At 49.7% G+C, this 19,865-nt stretch overlaps 1 protein-coding gene across 8 annotated transcripts in view; it reads left to right on the top strand.

The window, feature by feature from the left end:
• RIMBP2 (RIMS binding protein 2) overlaps window positions 1-19,865 on the top strand; it is a 1,529,140-nt gene that overhangs the window by 931,698 nt on the left and 577,577 nt on the right. For all 8 annotated transcript variants that reach the window (XM_085633657.1, XM_085633660.1, XM_085633661.1 and 5 more), the window contains exon 8: window positions 19,402-19,524. In XM_085633657.1, coding sequence (XP_085489783.1) covers window positions 19,402-19,524 — 123 coding nt within the window. The remainder of the gene's footprint in view (window positions 1-19,401; window positions 19,525-19,865) is intronic.

Below are 19,865 nucleotides of genomic sequence, written 5' to 3'. Positions count from 1 at the left end.
GTCTAAACCCCAGTTCAAACTCATCAGAACGCAGTAATCACACCCAGACACAAAGGCCTATTTTCTTGTTGCTTCTGAGGAACCTAGGGGCGTGTGGGGGGCTGCTCTCTCTCACCAGACAAAGAGCTTAGCTGGTCACAACAACCCTCTGCTATAGGCATACATCCCCCCATCACCACAGGCTGTTTAGCTGTCATGGTTTCTACCTTCAGTGTAGTGTGCATCGCTCATTGAACAATCCACGTGACTGCATCAGCTACATTAGAAACTCTGCACCTTTCACCAGACAAAACCATTACAATGTAGGTTGGCCCTTTTTTTGACTACCCCAGCCTTCAAAAAGTTGCAAGATGATCGAAGCTTGTTCCATGGACGGATAGCCTGGCTGTGGGACTTGATCTTCACATAAATGAGAAGAATCAGCAATCACTTTCAATTCCAGAGAAAGCCAAAATTTGTCTCTTCCCCTCCACATAATCATAAGATACAGATAATCAGTTGTAAAAGTTGGAAAGATGGTATGTGTGAATGTGTCAATTCTTACTTTCTCCACAAGAGCTCCTGCTTATGTACAGCGATTTATACTGCACCATGTTTGAAACATGTCTTTAAACCTCACAACTCTTACCTCACATCTCCCCATTAGGACATACTTTCAACCATACTTTTCAAAAGGGTGTCCAGGAATCCGATGCATATTGAAGCGCTTTGAGACTTCAACAGAGGTACGAAGCACTACACCAGCTCTGCCTACAAAATGCAGTTTTGGAAAAGCTTCTGATATCTGGAGGAATCTTTGAATCCAGAGCAGAATTCACTAGATGAATTTCCTTCCCCCTCACTATCCTGGTGTTGGAGGAAAGTCCACCGGTCGATTTCCCCCTGATTTAGCACTTCCTCCAGTTATTGAAGTATTTGCTGTCACTGTCCAAGGCTGAATCAGGCCTCAAGTCGACAGGATGTTATGAAACCTTGGAGGGTGTTCCAGAGCCTTGGGGTGTGTTTCAGAGTCTTGGGGTGTGTTCCAGAGCCATGGCTGTGTTTCAAAACTTGGCATGTGTTCTGGATTCTTGGGTCTGTTTTGGAGCCTTGGGGCATGTTTCAGAGCCTTGGGTCGTGTTTCAGAGCCGTGGGGCGTGTTCTGGAGTCTTGGGGCATGTTCTGGATTTATGGGTCTGTTTTGGAGCCTTGGGGCCTGTTTTGGAGCCGTGGGTTGTGTTTCAGGGCCTTGGGGTGTGTTCTAGAGCTTTGGGGCATGGTTTGGAGCCTTGGGTTGTGTTTTAGAGCCTTGGGGTGAGTTTCAGAGCCTTGTGGTGTGTTTCAGAGTCTTGGCTGTGTTTCAGAGCCTTGGCTGTGTTTCAGAGCCTTGGGGCGTGTTTTGAAGCCTTGGGTTGTGCTTTGGAGCCTTAGGGGTGTGTCCCAGAGCCTTAAGTATGTTCCAACACCTTGAGTATCTTTCAGAGTCTTGGTGTGTGTTTTCAGAGCCTTGAGGCGTGTTCCAGAGTCTTGGCTGTGTTTCAGAGCCTTAGAGGGTGTTTCAAAGTCTTGGCTGTGTTCCAGCCTTGGGGAGTGTTCTGGAGTGGTGGGTGTGCTTCAGAGCCCTGAGTATGTTTCAGAGCCTTTGGATGTGTTTCAGAGCTTTGGGGCATGTTTCAGAGCCTTAGGGGTGGGGTTCAGAGCCTTGGGATGTGTTTCAGGGCCTTAGGGTGGGGTTCAGAGCCTTGGGGCATGTTTCAGAGCCTTAGGGGTGGGGTTCAGAGCCTTATGGTGTGTTTCAGAGCCTTGAGATGAGGCTCAGAGCCTTGGGGTGCATTTTAGATCCTTGGGGAGTGTTCTGGAGTCTTGGGGCATGTTTCAGAGTCATAGCTGTGTTTCAGAGGCTTGTGTGTGTTTTGGAACCTTGGGGTGTGTTTCAGAGCCTTGGGTTGTGTCTCCTAGGTTTGGGGTGTGTTTCAGAGCCTTAGGGGGTGGGTTTCAGAGTCTTGGCTGTGTTTCAGATCCTTGGGGCATGATTTGGAGCCTTGAGGTGTGTTTCAGAGCCTTTGGGTGTGTCCCAGAACCTTGAGTATGTTCCAACGCCTTGAGTATCTTACAGAGTCTTGGGGTGTGTCCCAGAGCCTTAGAGGGTGTTTCAAAGTCTTGGCTGTGTTCCAGCCTTGGGGAGTGTTCCGGAGCCTTGGGTGTGCTTCAGAGCCCTGAGTATGTTTCAGAGTGTTTCGGTGTGTTTCAGAGCTATGGGACGTGTTTCAGAACCTTGGGACATGTTTCAGAGCCTTGGGGTGTGTTTTGAAGCATTGGGCGTGTTTCGGAGCCTTTGGATGTGTTTCAGAGCCTTGGGTGTGTTTCAGAGCCTTAAGGGGTGTGTTTCAGAGCCTTGGAGTGTGTTTCAGGGCCTTAGGGTGGGGTTGAGAGCCTTGGGGCATGTTTCAGAGCCTTGGGGTGTGTTTCAGAGCCTTGGAGTGTGTTTCAGAGCCTTAGGGTGGGGTTGAGAGCCTTGGGGCATGTTTCAGAGCCTTGGGGTGTGTTTCAGAGCCTTGGAGTGGGGTTCAGAGCCGTTGGATGTGTTTTAGAGCTTTGGGGCGTGTTTCAGAGCCTTAGGGGTGTGTTTCAGAGCCTTAGGGGCGTGTTTCAGAGCCTTGGGGTGTGTTTCAGAGACATAGGGGTGTGTTTCCGATCCTTGGGTGTGTTTCAGGGCCTTAGGGTGGGGTGCAGAGCCTTGGGGCATGTTTCAGAGCCTTGGGGGTGTGTTTCAGGGCCTTGGGGCGTGTTTCGGAGCCTTGGGTTGTGTTTCGGAGCCTTGGGTTGTGTTTCGGAGCCTTGGGTTGTGTTTCGGAGCCTTGGGGCGTGTTTTGAAGCCTTGGGCTGTGTTTCAGAGCCTTTGGATGTGTTTCGGAGCCTTGGGTGTGTTTCAGAGCCTTAGGGGTGTGTTTCAGAGCCTTGGAGTGTGTTTCAGGGCCTTAGGGTGGGGTTGAGAGCCTTGGGGCAGGTTTCAGAGCCTTGGGGTGTGTTTCAGGGCCTTGGGGCCTGTTTCAGAGCCATAGGGGTGTGTTTCAGAGACTTGGGTGTGTTTCAGGACCTTAGGGTGGGGTGCAGAGCCTTGGGGCATGTTTCAGAGCCTTAGGGGGTGGGTTTCAGAACCTTGGGGTGGGGTTCAGAGCCTTGGGCTGTGTTTCAGAGCCTTGGGCTGTGTTTCAGGGCCTTGGGGCGTGTTTCGGAGCCTTGGGTTGTGTTTCGGAGCCTTGGGGCATGTTTCAGAGCCTTGGGGTGTGTTTCAGAGCCTTGGAATGTGGTTCAGAGTCGTTGGATGTGTTTTAGAGCTTTGGGGCGTGTTTCAGAGCCTTAGGGGTGTGTTTCAGAGCCTTAGGGGTGTGTTTCAGAGCCTTGGGGTGTGTTTCAGAGACATAGGGGTGTGTTTCCGATCCTTGGGTGTGTTTCAGGGACTTAGGGTGGGGTGCAGAGCCTTGGGGCATGTTTCAGAGCCTTAGGGGTGTGTTTCAGGGCCTTGGGGCGTGTTTCAGAGCCTTGGGGCGTGTTTTGAAGCCTTGGGGCGTGTTTTGGAGCCTTGGGTTGTGTTTTGGAGCCTTGGGTGTGTTTCAGAGCCTTTGGATGTATTTCGGAGCCTTGGGGGGTGTTTCAGAGCCTTTGGATGTATTTCGGAGCCTTGGGGGGTGTTTCAGAGCCTTGGGGTGTGTTTTGGCGCACTGGGCGTGTTTCTGAGCCTTGGGTTGTGTTTTGAAGCATTGGGGCGTGATTCAGAGCCTTGGGGTGTGTTTCGGAGCCTTGGGTATGTTTCAGAGCCTTGGGTATGTTTCAGAGCCTTTGGATGGGTTTCGGAGCCTTGGGTGTGTTTCAGAGCCTTAGGGGTGTGTTTCAGAACCTTGGAGTGTGTTTCAGGGCCTTAGGGTGGGGTTCAGATCCCTGGAGTGTGTTTCAGAGCCTTTGGATGTGTTTTAGAGCGTTGGGCGTGTTTCAGAGCCTTAGGGGTGTGTTCCAGAGCCTTGGGTGTTTTTCAGGGCCTTAGGGTGGGGTGCAGAGCCTTAGGGCATGTTTCAGAGCCTTAGGGAGTGGGTTTCAGAGCTTTGGGGTGGGGTGCAGAGCATTGGGCTGTGTTTCAGAGCCTTGAGATGTGGCCCAGAGCCCTGGGGTGCATCTTAGAGCCTTGGGGAGTGTTCTGAAGTCTTGGGGCAAGTTTCAGAGTCATAGCTGTGTTTCAGAGCTTTGGGGTGTGTTTCGGAGGCTTGGGTGGGTTTCAGAGCCTTGGGGTCAGTTTCAGAGCCTTGGGGTGTGTTTCAGAGCTTTGGGGCGTGTTTCAGAGCCTTGGGGTGTGTTTCAGAGGCTTGGGGTGTGTTTCAGAGCTTTGGGGCGTGTTTCAGAGCCTTGTGGCGTGTTTCAGAGCCTTGGGATGTGTTTCAGGGCCTTGGGGTGGGGTTCAGAGCCTTGGGCTGTGTTTCGGAGCCTTGAGATGTGGCCCAGAGTCTTGGCGTGATGTTTAGAGCCTTGTGTTTTTTTCCCGGTGTCTTGGGGCATGTTTCAGAGTCATAGCTGTGTTTCAGAGGCTTGTGTGTTTTCGAGCCTTGAGGTGTGTTTCAGAGCCTTGGGGTGTGTCCCAGAGCCTTAAGTATGTTCAACGTCTTGAGTATGTTTCAGAGCCTTGGAATGTGTTTCATGGCCTTGGGTTGTGGCTCTAGCTTTGGGGTGTGTTTCAGAGCCCTAGGGGGTGGGTTTCAGAGCCTTGGGATGTGTTTCAGAGCCTTGGGATGTGTTCCAGAGCCTTGGGGTGTGTTTCAGGGCCTTGGGTGTGTTTCAGAGCCTTGGGGCATGTTTCAGAGCCTTAGGGGGTGGGTTTCAGAACCTTGGGGTGGGGTTCAGAGCCTTGGGCTGTGTTTCAGAGCCCTATGGGGTGTGTTTTGAAGCCTTGGGCGTGTTTCGGAGCCTTGGGGTGTGTTTCAGAGCCCTATGGGGTGTGTTTTGAAGCCTTGGGCGTGTTTTGGAGCCTTGGGGTGTGTTTCAGAGCCTTTGGATGTGTTGTAGATCCTTAGGGGTGTGTTTCAGAGCCTTAGGGGTGTGTTTCAGAGCCTTAGGGGTGTGTTTCAGAGCCTTGGAGTGTGTTTCAGGGCCTTAGGGTGGGGTTCAGAGCCTTGGGGCATGTTTCAGAGCCTTAGGGTGGGGTTCAGAGCCTCGGGGCGTGTTTCAGGGCCTTGGGGTGGGGCTCAGAGCCGTGGGTCAGGTTTCAGAGCCTTAGGGGGTGGGTTTCAGGGCAATGGGGCGGGGTTCAGAGCCTTGGGGTGGGGTTCAGAGCCTTGAGATGTGGCCCAGAGCCTTGGGGTGCATTTTAGAGCCTTGGGGAGTGTTCTGGAGTCTTGGGGCATGTTTCAGAGTCATAGCTGTGTTTCAGAGCTTTGGGGTGTGTTTCAGAGTCTTGGGTGTGTTTCAGAGTCTTGGGTGTGTTTCAGAGTCTTGGGTGTGTTTCAGAGGATTGTGTGTGTTTCGGAGCCTTGGGGTGTGTTTCAGAGCCTTGGGTTGTGTTTTGAAGCATTGGGGTGTGTTTCAGGGCCTTGGGGCGTGTTTCAGAGGCCTATGGGGTGTGCTTTGGAGCCTTGTGTGTGTTTCAGAGCCTTTGGATGTATTTCGAAGCCTTGGGGTGTGTTTCAGAGCCTTGGGGTGTGTTTTGAAGCATTGGGGCGTGTTTCGGAGCCTTTGGATGTGTTTCGGAGCCTTGGAGTGTGTTTCAGAGTCATAGCTGTGTTTCAGAGCTTTGGGGTGTGTTTCAGAGCCTTGGGTGTGTTTCAGAGGGTTGGGATGTGTTTTAGAGCCTTGAGGTGTGATTCAAAGCCTTGAAATTTGGCCCAGAGACTTGGGGTGCTTTTCAGAGCCTTGGGGAGTGTTCTGGACTCTTGGTTGTGCTTCAGAGCTTTGGGCAGGTTTCAGAGGCTTGGGGGGGGGGGGGTGTGTTTCAGAGTCTTAGGGTGTCTTCCAGATCTTTGGGGTATGTGAAGATGTCACTCAGCATGTCTGACGGCGTGTTTTGGGTGCGAGGTTTGATCGTGAGTGATTGTTTGCCAGTGCTTGTTGGAAGGGGAGGCGAGCGCAGACACCACGGCGGCGGCAGCAGCGTGTGGGAGCTGCTGACAGCGGCTCAGACGAGTGACAGCTCTTCCTCCTGGAGGTGTGAAGTGTTTCTGAGACACTGACACCTCCCGCCGTGAGCTGAAGACATGTTCACAACACATCTCGCATGTGTCTCGCCTCTAGACTGTAGGCCGCAGGCGCTGCCGACACCGAGGAATGCGAGGGGAAGGGGGGAGCAAAGGGCGCCATTGTGGGGTCCTACCCAGGTGGTACACCGAGAAAAGGGAGACATGGACGCCTTTGTGTCCAGCCCTGGTGGCACACCGATGAAAGCGAGTCACGGGCGCCATTGTGGGGTAAGGCCCAGGTGGCACACCGAGGAAAGGGAGTCACGGGTGCCATTGTAGTGTAAGGCCCAGGTGGCACAGCGAAGAAAGGGGGCAAAGGGCGTCATTGTGGGGTAAGGCCCAGGTGGCACACCGAAGAAAGGGGGCAAAGGGCGTCATTGTGGGGTAAGGCCCAGGTGGCACACGGAGGAACAGGAGTCACGGGCGCCTGTGGGTCCTGCCCAGGTGGCACACCGATGAAAGCGAGTCACAGGCGCCATTGTGGGGTAAGGCCCAGGTGGCACACCGAGGAAAGGGAGTCACGGGTGCCATTGTAGTGTAAGGCCCAGGTGGCACAGCGAAGAAAGGGGGCAAAGGGCGTCATTGTGGGGTAAGGCCCAGGTGGCACACCGAAGAAAGGGGGCAAAGGGCGTCATTGTGGGGTAAGGCCCAGGTGGCACACTGAAGAAAGGGGAACAAAGAACGCCATTGTGGGGTCCTCCCTGTGAGAAGTTTGCCTGGTATATGCTGTCCACTAATTATAGTGGGCACCCTGTACCAGTCCAAACAATCCCTTATTGATGATAGGTTAAAGACAACCTTTATTGAAAGCTATCCTTGTGGTAGCTATGGAGAGCAGCCTTTAGGCTAAGTCTTGAAGGAATGTAAAGCAGCTTGTTTTACCAGTCTATAATCTCTTGAATGGCTAAATGAAAGACAACCACACCAGGTATATATATAAAATATATGTATTTATTTCTAAACACACTCTCCAAGTCTCTTTATGAGACTAGAGGTCAAAACACATAAGTTACACTTCAAATAGGACAGTAAAATAGTACAAATACATGTCAGGCCCTAGGGGCGAGCCAAACCATATACTAAATATTGGTATAAGAACCACAACTTAACTAGACACAAGGCCTAGAGCCTGTAGAATTGCTGGGACCCCAAGGAACCACCCAAGGTAGTGACACAGGAGACCCACGGGGGCCATGTGCAGTGTAAGAACACAGCCGCGAGCTCCCGTTAGCTTCTATGGGGAAAGTCGCGGTTAGATTTTTAAAGATTAGGGACACTTAGAAATGAGTCAGCACCCAACCCTTTGGGACTTAGGAAGTTCTAGGGTCAACACCCATGGGAGCACCGGAGTACTCGTGTTACCTCACCCAGGGCAGCCGGGTGCATGGGTGTCAAATGGTGTCGGGTCGCGTCGTCGATTTCAATGGGAGCTCGCGAAGAAGTGCTGCTGCCGGGAAGATGCGAAGTGTCCGAAGAGATCCAAGCCTGGATTGAAGTCGAGAAGAACCTGAAAGCAGAGGGGACAGAGTCTGGGTCACTTGCCAGTGACCAGGAAGGCGATAAGCAGATGCCCACCGATGTCGGGTGATTTCAGGTGAAGGAGGTGAAGCTTGACTCTGCAGCCACGAGGACCAGGAGGCATCGAGGATGACCAGGAGCTGGATTCGAGCTATCCCATAAAGGATGTCGAGTGCTGCAGAGTCAGTGCCCAGATTGGACACAACAAGCCTTGGCAACAGCAACCCATGCAGAAAGGAGAAAGAGGCTTCGGTACAGACCAGCAAGGTCTGAGGGACTCACCACTTGGTTGGGAGTTGGGGCATGTCTGGAGCAACCAGGAAAGCCCAAGGAAAATCAAAGTTACCCCCTCAGAGACCCAACAGTCGACGGACCAGGGATCGCGAAGGGACCATGAGAGGAAACACAAAATGGCAGCTCACGGGCCACTCGGGGTGACTAGGCTGACAATCTTCGCTGGATTCTCTGCTCGAGGTAGGGGCTACAAGTAACCCCAAGTACGACTTCAAGAGACGTCGAAAAGTCAATGCACTTGCAAAAGTGCCCAGTGACCAGGAGTTCCAGTTCCACGCTACTCACGAGGGTTGCGGGTCTCAGCTTTGCTGGAGACTCGGGTCGGCCTCTGAGATGTCTGGAAATCTTTTTCCTGGGCTGCAAATACTTTGGAGTCCGGCGGGAGCTTCGGAAATGCAGACCGGCAAAATGCTTCGTTGGTGCCTCCCAAGCAGGGGAGTCACTCCTTGACCCCAAGGGAGATTTAGTCAGTCCTCTAGTCTTTAGTAGAGCGTTGAAGTTCCAGGATTCAGCTTCAGAGTTTCGTCCAGGGATATCTAAAGTTCTGGTTACAGAGGTTCCTGACTTATACCTAAGGAAGGGGTTGGACTAGCTCTGGGGACCCACCTATGGGAGGGTTTGGAAAGAGGGGTGGCAACACCCAGTTCCTTTGTCCAGTTTCGCGCCAGAGCAGGGGATGGAAGCCCCTGAACCGGTTTGGGCTGGACTATGCACAGGGACATCAAGTGTGCCCCCAGTGCAGGACTTCAAGAGAGTGCTCCCACCCAGCCCCAATACACATAGGCCTGTCTGGGAGGTGGCTACACCTCCCTGTGACAGGAAACCTATTGTCCAGGCCTCCCCTGCCAGAGTTTTGGTCAGCAGCAGGAGGCCAGACCCGTGTCTGTGGCTGCAGCATCCATTTTGTGATGCCAGGGATCTATTAGATTTCTACTGGGTATACCAGTACTGTCATGTCTCTCCCTCTAGATGGGTGGGATCATATTCTCACATCAAGAACTGATGTGGGGGTAAGATTCCAAGGTGTTTGACATCAAACACAACATGTTTCCATGCAGCCAGTCCAAAGTTAGCATTAACCGTTTAAGATATAATGCACTTAAGAGTATATGGTCAGGCTGCACCACTGACAACCCCGGAGAAGATATTCCGAAGGCTGCAGAGGGGCTCAGCTCATGCCTGGGCACCCTCTCACCTGTAACCTAGCACTCTGCCTTCAGGATTGTTAAGGCCTACCATAGGAGTGACTGATAGGTTTGTATGTGCAGTGATAGGTGAGGTATAGTGAACCTATACCTCAGTAAGGGGTGCATGCACCACCTTACCCAGGCTGCAGTAGCAGACCTGTGGTGTCATTTTGCGTGGCTTTCCAGGGGTGGCATAATACATGCTTCAGCCCCTGGTAGGCCTCTGGGGTACCTATGCCCTGGGTACATAGTATACCATATACTAGGGACTCACAAGGTTACCTCAGGATCCAATCTGTGGTGTACCTAAAGTACATGGAATCAATTTATAGAGAAAGCAGCTAGGCTGGGCCCCTGAATAGCAGGGTCCCAGCCAGACTAACGTCGAAAAACAGTGAAACACCAGCAAAAAGTGGGGGTAAACATGTGAAGCAGATCCTACTCTCCTACACTCCCCATGTAGCACACCAAAGAAAGGGGGACACGGGCGCCATTGCGGGTTCCTCCCCAGGTGGCACACCGAGGAAAGGGGGACACATGCGCCATTGTGGGGTAAGGCCCAGGTGGCACACTGAAGAAAGGGGGCAAAGGGCGTCATTGTGGGGTAAGGCCCAGGTGGCACACTGAAGAAAGGGGGACAAAGTACGCCATTGTGGGGTAAGGCCCAGGTGGCACACTGAAGAAAGGGGGACAATGTACGCCATTGTGGGGTCCTCCCCAGGTGGTACACCGAGGAAAGGGGGACATGTGCGCCATTGTGGGGTAAGGCCCAAGTGGCACACCGAAGAAAGGGGGCAAAGGGCATCATTGTGGGGTAAGGCCCAGGTTGCACACTGAAGAAAGGGGGACAAAGAACACCATTGTGGGGTCGTCCCAAGGTGGTACACCGAGGAAAGGGGGACACATGCGCCATTGTAGGGTAAGGACCAGATGGCACACTGAAGAAAGGGGGACGTGGGCACCATTGTTGGGGAAGGCCCAGGTGGCACACCGAAGAAAGGGGGACACGGGCGCCATTGTGGGGTCCTGCCCAGGTGGCACACCGAGGAAAGGGGGGCAAAGGGCGTCATTGTGGAATAAGGCCCAGGTGGCACACCGAAGAAAGGTGGACACGGGCACCATTGTGGGGTCCTGCCCAGGTGGCACACCGAGGAAAGGGCGACACATGCGCAAATGTGGGGTAAGGCCCAGGTGGCACACCAAAGAAAGGGGGCAAAGGGTGTCATTGTGGGGTAAGGCCCAGGTGGCACACCGAAGAAGGGGAGCAAAGGGCGTCATTGTGGGGTAAGGCCCAGGTGGCACACCGAAGAAAGGGAGCAAAGGACGTCATTGTGTGGTCCTCCCCGGGTGGTACACCAAGGAAAGGGGGACACGTGCACCATTGTAGGGTAGGGGCCAGGTGGCACACTGAGGAAAGAGGCACACAGGCTCCAATGTGAGGTCCTGCCCAGGTGGCACACAAAGGAAACTGGGGCAAAGGGCGTCATGGTGGGTTCCTGCCCTCGTGGCACCCTCTGAGAGTGGATGGGAACAAGTATTGGAATCACATTTGTATAGCGCTTACTACCCTTGACATTGAAGCGCTTTGTGCCGGGTGCTCTGGAAAACCAAGATCAGTTGTTAGTCCAGTGCCAATGGTCATTGTTGGTGTTAGTCCTGTGCACTCAAGCTGACCAGCCCAAGCTTTTACTCCAGTTTCTTGGTGGTGGATTGTTAGGAGTAAGGCGCGATCATTACTGGGGGAGGGGTATGTGAGTTTGTGCTGATGGCTGGAGGGGCCACAGATGAGCTAAAGGACTTTAGGTTTCAACAGAGTCTAACTTTCAAAATGGGGAGCTTGTTATCCTGGAAACGGATCGAAGGCATGCATGTGGCACAGTAGGTGGTGCTCAGAGCGAGGAGGCGTGCAGAGGATGGAAGGGAAGGAAAAGGTCATATCGAGGGGCGAGGCATCACTCAGAAGCTTTAAGTAAAGGTCAGTGTTTCGAGCAGCGTTTGAGGGATATAGAAGATGCATTAAAGGTCGAGCCTAGCACACAGCACAGCTGTCTGGTTGTGAAAGACATGTCATGGGCTTGCTAAGAACATACAGGGGCTTCCAGCCCGCCCATTCCTTACCATTGGCTGACTTTCCTGTCCCTCTCATTTACCTGCTTCTTATTTGTGTCCCGGCTTCTCAATCTTGTCTTGTCCCGCCCTAGGGGCTTTGCCTCTTTACCATCTCTTTCGATTTGGGGGCATCTCTGCATCCAATACTTGCTTTTCAAGCACTACTTTTTTCTTTTTTTTCTTTTTGGTTAAGCACTCCATGAAAGTGCATGTGATTTCCAGGTGTCTTCTTTATTTACTTTTCTTCCCCTGCATTCCATTCTGCTCACTGCCACCCATATGTTCCCCCCCCGCCTATATGCCACCAGTTGCTTCTCTTGCCCACCACACACTCTTTGTTGTTGCCCTCTCACCTGCACCCTCCATGTTGGTCACTCTCACCCGTGCCCTTGTGTTGCTTCCCCGAGCCATGCTTAAAAAATGCTTTTGCATATTTTTTTTTATTATTTGACTATATGAGTTGGATAAAAAAGCAGGTGCGCCATTTTGGAGGCACGCACATGCGTGGTGTGCACGCCTACAAAATGGCATGACTGGCTGAGACATTTTTTTTGTTTTTCTTAGTTAGCCATGCTGCACAGCCTCTGGAATATTTTATAGAATGGCTGAAAAACATTATCAAATCTAATAGCTTTTAAAGGTGAGAACTATTGACTTTGCCAGTATTTATTGATCAGCAAGCAACACAAGGATGTAAAAAATTAGAAAAAGCATTTCTGGAGCCTTACTGGAAAACGATTTCTGCCGGGAGGCGATTTACGGAATTTGGCCAGAACTCTGCGTTACAAGAGTAAAACATAGTCTCCAAATTCTGCCAATTCCAAGAGCAAAATTAAATTTGCCACCTGGGCCTACTCCTATTAGTTCTCTAACTTCTGCTCACACGCATTGGTTGTGGAAATACGCGTTACTGACACTGGAATGTTGAATTTAGATTTAGAGTTACTACCACCCAGAGAACTATCCAGTCTTAAAAATGTGACACTTTCAGGATGTTGGCAAGTGGGTTATTGGTAGGGATAAGTATACACCAACCGCCAGCAATAAGTAAGCCCACTAACACAAAACAAAGTTCATCAAAGCAGTGGCGTAGCTAGCCTTATGGCCGCCCGTGGCGGTCCCTGCTTTGGGCACCCCATTGAAGAGCGGGAGGGTGCTGGCGAGATTCACCGATTGCCACCCCACGACGGGCGAAATTTAGGGGGGGAACAATTGCTGCCCCCGAGATGGCAGGTAGGGGTGGGAGAAGGCCGTCGCCCCAAAACTCGTGCCGCCCGGGACAGATCACCCCTCCAACTCCTGCCCCACCCTAGGTACCCCACTGCATCAAAGGTCTCAGTAAATTAGCCCCTTGCTCCACCCTTGGTAGCTGGCCGTGAGCAGTCAGGCGTAATTTAGGAGACAGGTGTGTAAAGCATTTAAAAACACCAACACATTAAATAAGTAAGACACAACAGACAAATATCCCACACCAATTTATAAAAATATGATATATTTTCATCTTTAAAATGACACGAAAACTGCAAACATCCAATGTAGGGAACCAGAAATATGAATCTTTAAAGATGTACCACTTTATAGTGCCTAAAAACATGTAGCGCTCATTTGGAACATCTTGTCGTGCTTGGACGGGGCACAGTCAAAGTTTGAGGCTGACCGTGATGGAGCCCTGGGCGGATACACTAAGCGGGAGGCCCCTGGCAAAATTTTAACTTCATACTTCAAAACTTTTTTGGAGCTTTTTCTTCTGACGAAGGGCAAGGCACTTCATCAGGCAGGATTTGGTGCGGGTTAACCGTTTTGAATTTGTGCGAGGCCCTGGTCAAAACCTGGAAGTCTGGAGCACCGGATCTTTCAGTGGAAAGATCCTGAAATCTAGGCCGGGTTGTGATTGAAGGTGGCCGGCTTGACTCTCGACGTCGGGTCGGTCACCTTATGGAACTTTTCCACAAAAGTTCCCAAAATATCTCCCAACTTCTGGAAGTCCTTCCATAAGGTCTCTTTGAAGGTTCAAAATATCCAAAACACCAATCCAAAGGTGTAGAATCTCCTAGATGGTTTCTGGGATGTCTGGACTCCAATTCCTACAATGCATCTGGCAAAATCATTAAAAATCTACTGAACGCATTCCAGGCTAAGGACTCATGGTGAAGATGATGCAGGTGAGCTCTGTTAACCAGTAGCCTGCAGGGAGTCCACGTCTTAATCCTTCTTGAAGCAAAGCAACGTCTTTAGGGCTGTACTACCAGATTGTGCAGCAGGTTCAGTCAGTCAGAGTGCAGTCCTTTGGGTGAAGATCCAGATTCCATCAGGGCAGTCCTTCTTCTCCTTGTAGTTTCAGGCCGCAGATCCTAGAGGCTATGCAGCTCTCACATATTTGTTCATTGTTCTGGGGCAACAAGCAGGGGTCACCTCTGCCCAATGAGATGCTGGGTGCCACCCAAAAGCATGACCGCTTCCTCCAAAGTGTAATAGCAGGTAAAGGTGCCTACAAGGGATTTTCTTCCTTCCGCTTAATCAAGCATTCATAAACAATCAATGGTTTTAAGCTCTATCCAGTGACTTACATCAAGCTGTTCCCGAAATTAAATTAAATTATTTCAACTTGAACAAATCCAGCACAGATTATTCTACACGTGTAAACGTTTAAGAACATAGATTTATAATATGAACACCTTTTTTAGGGGGTACAAAGAACTGTTACATAAATATACATAAACACATAGTGACATAGATTCAAAAATAATTTGTTGTTATAACCATCTCATTGTCACTCATGTGGACACCTAATTCTTCCAAAGTGTGGCATCTTCTGTCCCACAAAGCACTGCACTTCCAAAATCCAACATGGATGAATTCTCTCCAGAGTAGCAAGAGCTGGCTAAACCAGCCCACAGTGTCGCTCATTCCCATTAGCTCTCCTCCTCCTCACCTCTGCAAATTCCTGTCCTAAGCCTGCCATCTGGCTGGGGGTACAGAATGTGGGGGTAGTTAGGCCTGGCATTCCTTTACTGGCCTCCTCTCTTTGCAGCCCAGGTTTTATTACCCATCCCCTGCCTGGCCTGGCCTTTGCAGCTGCAGAACTCCCACCATCAGATAACCTCAGCTCTATGCAGGCCACTTATCACCTAATCAAAGCAGCCTGGCTAAGCCTCTTAGAGCTGACCAATCAGGGGAGACTGCTAGAAGGCTGGATTTAGACTCCCACAAAAGAAAGTCTTATAACTTATTTTCTGTACTAGTTTGACAAATTCAACAGTGGCTAGTTGTTGAAATCATGAATACCAATCTTTTTAGTCATTGAATGGCATTTTCTCCTTTACTAGCAACAGTTATACTTAAATAAAATATTGCAATGTTAGACCATGGAGCTAATTACCTACTATGGGGGAAATGAAATGGGCTGCTTTTCCCTCATCGGGACATATAAAACATCTTCTATAAGGTTACTGCTTATTATAGTGTCATGGCCCCCGCCCCTGGGACACCTAGAGGAGGCCTAATGTGTAAAAGTAAGGGAGATTATCACTTTTAAAGTGCCCATACCACAAAAGTCAAATGTGCAAACAATTTACTTTTAAAGACAGACTGCCTTTAAAATGACAGCAGGCATACAGTGGTTCCTCTATACCCTATTATATACTAGGGATTTATATGTAGCTTGAACCCCCTGGCCCTATTATATACTAGTGACTTATAGGTCAGTGTCAATTGTAATTAGATCAACTTACCATAACTAAACCTCCCTGCAAGGCAGGGCTGCATTTAGAAGTGACAGTGGGCCCACAGCTGTGTACACATGCAGGAAATCTGCCGGGCCTCTAAACCTCTAATAATCATAAGTACCTGCAATGAGGACTTGCTGCAAATTGGCGAATTGCATCATGAGCCTGTAATACGGAGGGACCCCGTGCTTAATAGAACTAATAAGGGAGGTACTCCCTGTCAAGACTGTCCCGTCCGCGGCATTGCAGGTACTTACAATTTGGAATCTAGTAATTAGGCACATTTAGTCTAGTTTCCGCATTTATATCACATATATTGTTTGTAATTTAACGACAATACACAACCCTGACGTGAGTAAGGTGGGGATCTGTGCACCCCATCCTGAAGAAGAAGCTTTACGCTTCGAAACATATCGACGCACACGAGAGGTATTGTACATTAAATACAAGATACATCCACCACACCCCTTTTAGCAATACCAGCACGGAGGTTTATTAAAATATTTTTAGCCCTCACATGCAAGGTATTTTTTAACATTCACGCATTAATTCACATCTGACCCCACCACTCACTTACCGTCTAAACCCTCACGCACCACACATAGTTATTACATCAGTGCTCCCGCGTAGTCATTGGTTAGTAGCACGCCGCATTCCGTAGATGAACGCGAAGACCCCTATGTTGAAGCATGACACCAAGGGCCCTTTTGGTGTGTGAGGGGTATTTAAAGAACACAGTGTGCTCCCCACCATTGTAGGGACCATACAAATCTCATTCAGGTGGATTCCTTTTGTTTGTTAGAATATGTGTTCTGTGCTACACATGAGCAGTAAACCAGACCGAGGGTGAATGAGTGTTTCAGACTCAGTACAAGGTGCTGGCTCATCTCTCTTCAGTGAAACCTTCTTGTATCTATTCACTCACTCCTGATTACCTGGAGTCAGTAAGTGCATTACTGAGTTGCATTGTACATTGTAATGAGTCTGTGAGTATACACTATGTGAGTGACTGCTACTGTGAGTGTTAAGTGAACAATTGTCTTCAAAGTGTGTCAGCATCTGTGTTTGACTGTCTCTTTGAGTCTCCAAGTGATCCTGTGAGTTAAACGTTTAAAAGTAGGCGTAGAACGTTTCCTGTTACACCTTCAGGGGTGTTGCGCCCCGTGTCTGTGGGAGCTGGAAGGGGCGATTGTGCGAAGCCCCAGGAGAGAGTGTCATTCAGTCCATCCTGACTACAGGAACACTTGTGTGACTAGTTAGAATCTCTGTAATAATAATGATAGTAACCTGTTTTTATATAGCAACTGAATCTGCACGTGCTGTTTCGAGGCACTATGAATATCATCCCTCTAAGTAGCAGGTGTTACTTTCTCCTAAATTAATGGTACGCAATTTGCTGAACTTGGAAGGATGGAACGCTGAGTTGGCATTTTCCGAGATTGAATTTATGATCCACAGATCACAGCATATGTCAGCAGCGAGCGTTTAGTTCACAGAGCCATCCTGCGCCATGTTTAGGAGGCCCCAGGCTACAGGCGAGGTGCGCATTCTGTGGTTCGGAAAAGTGAAAAAGGAATGGAAGAAAGGCGCGGGCACAGGGATTCTTTTGGGGGTACCATTAACATCAATTTCTACCCAATACTCTTATCCAGTGATGCCCTTAAGAGGATCACCTTTCATCTAGCCACAATACACCAATACATTCAACAAGACTCCTGCAAGCCCTTGACTCCTGGGGGGAGGGGGGGGTCCCCTAGGGCTCCACCCTCAAAACAACACTATTAGAATCATACTTGGGGACCCTTGGGATGTTCGTATTGAAAGTACATCAAGCTACAGTAACGTGATGACGACACACAGCTGTACCTTATGGTAAGGTAGTGCTTAGACGCCATGCAGTACTGAATGGCACAAGCCCTTTTAAAATTGAGCCCTGCCAGAAAAATCGTTTTTCTAATAAACTGAGACAAGCATCAACCAAGGATAGTTGCCTTGCACATTTGGAATGCAGCTTTTCCCACCTTTGCCTGTTTCCTCAGGTCCCTCCCTGGGCATCCTTATTATGTACATTCAGCCCAGCCTCCTGCCCAAGATCAAACCATGACTCCCATCTCACCTTACAAACCATGACTCCCATCTCACCTTACAAACCATGACTCCCATCTCACCTTACAAACCATGACTCTCATCTCACCTTGCAAACCATGACTCCCATCTCACCTTACAAACCATGACTCCCATCTCACCTTACAAACCATGACTCCCATCTCACCTTACAAACCATGACTCCCATCTCACCTTACAAACCATGACTCCCATCTCACCTTACAAACCATGACTCCCATCTCACCTTACAAACCATGACTCCCATCTCACCTTACAAACCATGACTCCCATCTCACCTTACAAACCATGACTCCCATCTCACCTTACAAACCTTGACTCCCATCTCACCTTACAAACCATGACTCCCATCTCACCTTACAAACCATGACTCCCATCTCACCTTACAAGCCATGACTCCCATCTCACCTTACAAACCATGACTCCCATCTCACCTTACAAGCCATGACTCCCATCTCACCTTACAAACCATGACTCCCATCTCACCTTACAAACCATGACTCCCATCTCACCTTACAAACCATAACTCCCATCTCACCTTGCAAACCATGACTCCCATCTCACCTTACAAGCCATGACTCCCATCTCACCTTACAAACCATGACTCCCATCTCACCTTACAAACCATGACTCCCATCTCACCTTACAAACCATGACTCCCATCTCACCTTACAAACCATGACTCCCATCTCACCTTACAAACCATGACTCCCATCTCACCTTACAAGCCATGACTCCCATCTCACCTTACAAACCATGACTCCCATCTCACCTTACAAACCATGACTCCCATCTCACCTTACAAACCATAACTCCCATCTCACCTTGCAAACCATGACTCCCATCTCACCTTACAAACCTTGACTCCCATCTCACCTTGCAAACCATGACTCCCATCTCACCATAGCGGGGCTTCCGCCGCCTGGCACGGGTGGGTGGTGATGCTCTGCTCAGACCCCCTACATTCCACACTCACGGATGGCTGTTGTCCATGGCGTCTCCTGTCTGATCTCTGCACAGATGTGTAATGCTGATCACCACACTCGCTGACCAGTGATGCTGCCTGCATAACATTCGATCCACTGCATGAACTATAAAGCCATCCACGTCCCAAAAAACCTGACGCCTTCAGAAACATGTCTTCCTGGGCGTCACATGCACCACTTACAGCTGTAACTAACTGGTCCCTGAGAATGCCCAAGGTGGGGAGGACAGCCCTTATCCTCTCTTCGCCCCAACTTACCAAACAATCTCCCCCTCCCTTCATCGAGGACTGCCCCTCATCATTAACGTTCAGGAAATAACTTAAGATCTTACTCGTCACACCTCTTGTTCTCCTACCCCCATATCCTACCCCCATATTACCCGAGACCCCCCCTTGAATGTCTGATTTTGTGCCACCACCTTATAGCCGTGTCTTCTATCACCAGATGGCGCGCTGTGTTTGCTTTTGCTTATGTAAATATTTCTGGCACACTTGTTTCACCAGATCATTGGGACGTCTACCTTCATGTCTTGGGTGAAGTTCTTGGCTGTCTTCTGGCACAAGCTGCATGCTATAAAAATACTCCCTATGAAAAATAATGTTAGTAAAATTAAAACCTTTCGCTTGGGACAGTTGTGGGTAGACACGCTCACAGGTACAACCTGGTGGCAAACAGTGCGGCCATCTTTGAGTGGCAAATACTTACTGCTCTCCAAAGCGCCAGTGGGAAAACTAGATGTCAGGCTGTAATACTCCTCACACCTTAACCAGAGCATGTATGTCTGCGGTATTTCCATAGAGTTAGCATAGCCAAGAGGCAGTGGGGTGCTGTACAAGGTCAAAGAGAGCCCATAATGACAAGTAGTACGAGAGGAAGCTAGGCTGAGGATGGTTATTTAATGCATTGTGATGTAGTGTTCTTTGAAGAGGTGCGTCTTCAACTCTTCCCTAAATTGGAGCAGCTTTGGGGTGTTCCTGATGGGCACAGGGATGCTGTCTCAGATCCTGCGTGCATCGATGGAACAGGCCTGCTGCACACGTTTACAAATTCATTGAGACAACACAAACGTCAACAAGTGCTCTGGGACGCCATTTTGTGATTACCTCTATAGCTGTGACCGCCATTTTGTGATTACCTCTATAGCTGTGCCTCACCCAGTGCTATTTTGTGGCTGTGCATCTATTTACTGCTTGGGCCAAAGCTTTGCTGGGTTGACTCATTATTTGGGCTTTTTCAACTCTTCTTTTTTAATCTTTAACAGGTGAAAACAGACTATGACCAACTTAGTGAAACACTCGTCGCAGTGACCAAGGAACGAAATTTGGCTGTGAAAGAGAACCACCAGCTTCGAGCCAAGCTGGAGAACTTAGAGCAGGTCCTAAAGGTAAGAGTGTCTGCTTATTCCCAGCACTAGCAGCAGAGTATGTCCCAGAGCTAGGATGAGGGATGGAGGAGGACAGCGGGAAGCCGGGGTACTGCAGGATGATTAAACAAGTAAAGCTTGAGTTGTTGTTTGAGGCCATCAAGGCTTGTTTCCTCGACGGAGTGAATTGAACAATGCAGGTGTAGACCTCAAGTAGGGTCTGTGTGTTGGGTTGTGTTGAGTCAAAGGAGGCATCTTAGTAATGGTAGAGTACAAGTAAGTATCAGTTTGTCATGTACAGTACTAGTAAGTATCAGTTTCTCATGTAGGGTACTGGTGAGTACCAGTTTCTCAGGTAGAGT

This window comes from Triturus cristatus, chromosome 11, assembly GCF_964204655.1.
Source record: "Triturus cristatus chromosome 11, aTriCri1.1, whole genome shotgun sequence".
In the NCBI taxonomy this organism is placed as follows: domain Eukaryota; kingdom Metazoa; phylum Chordata; class Amphibia; order Caudata; family Salamandridae; genus Triturus; species Triturus cristatus.
This window is presented reverse-complemented; position numbering and strand designations above follow the sequence as displayed.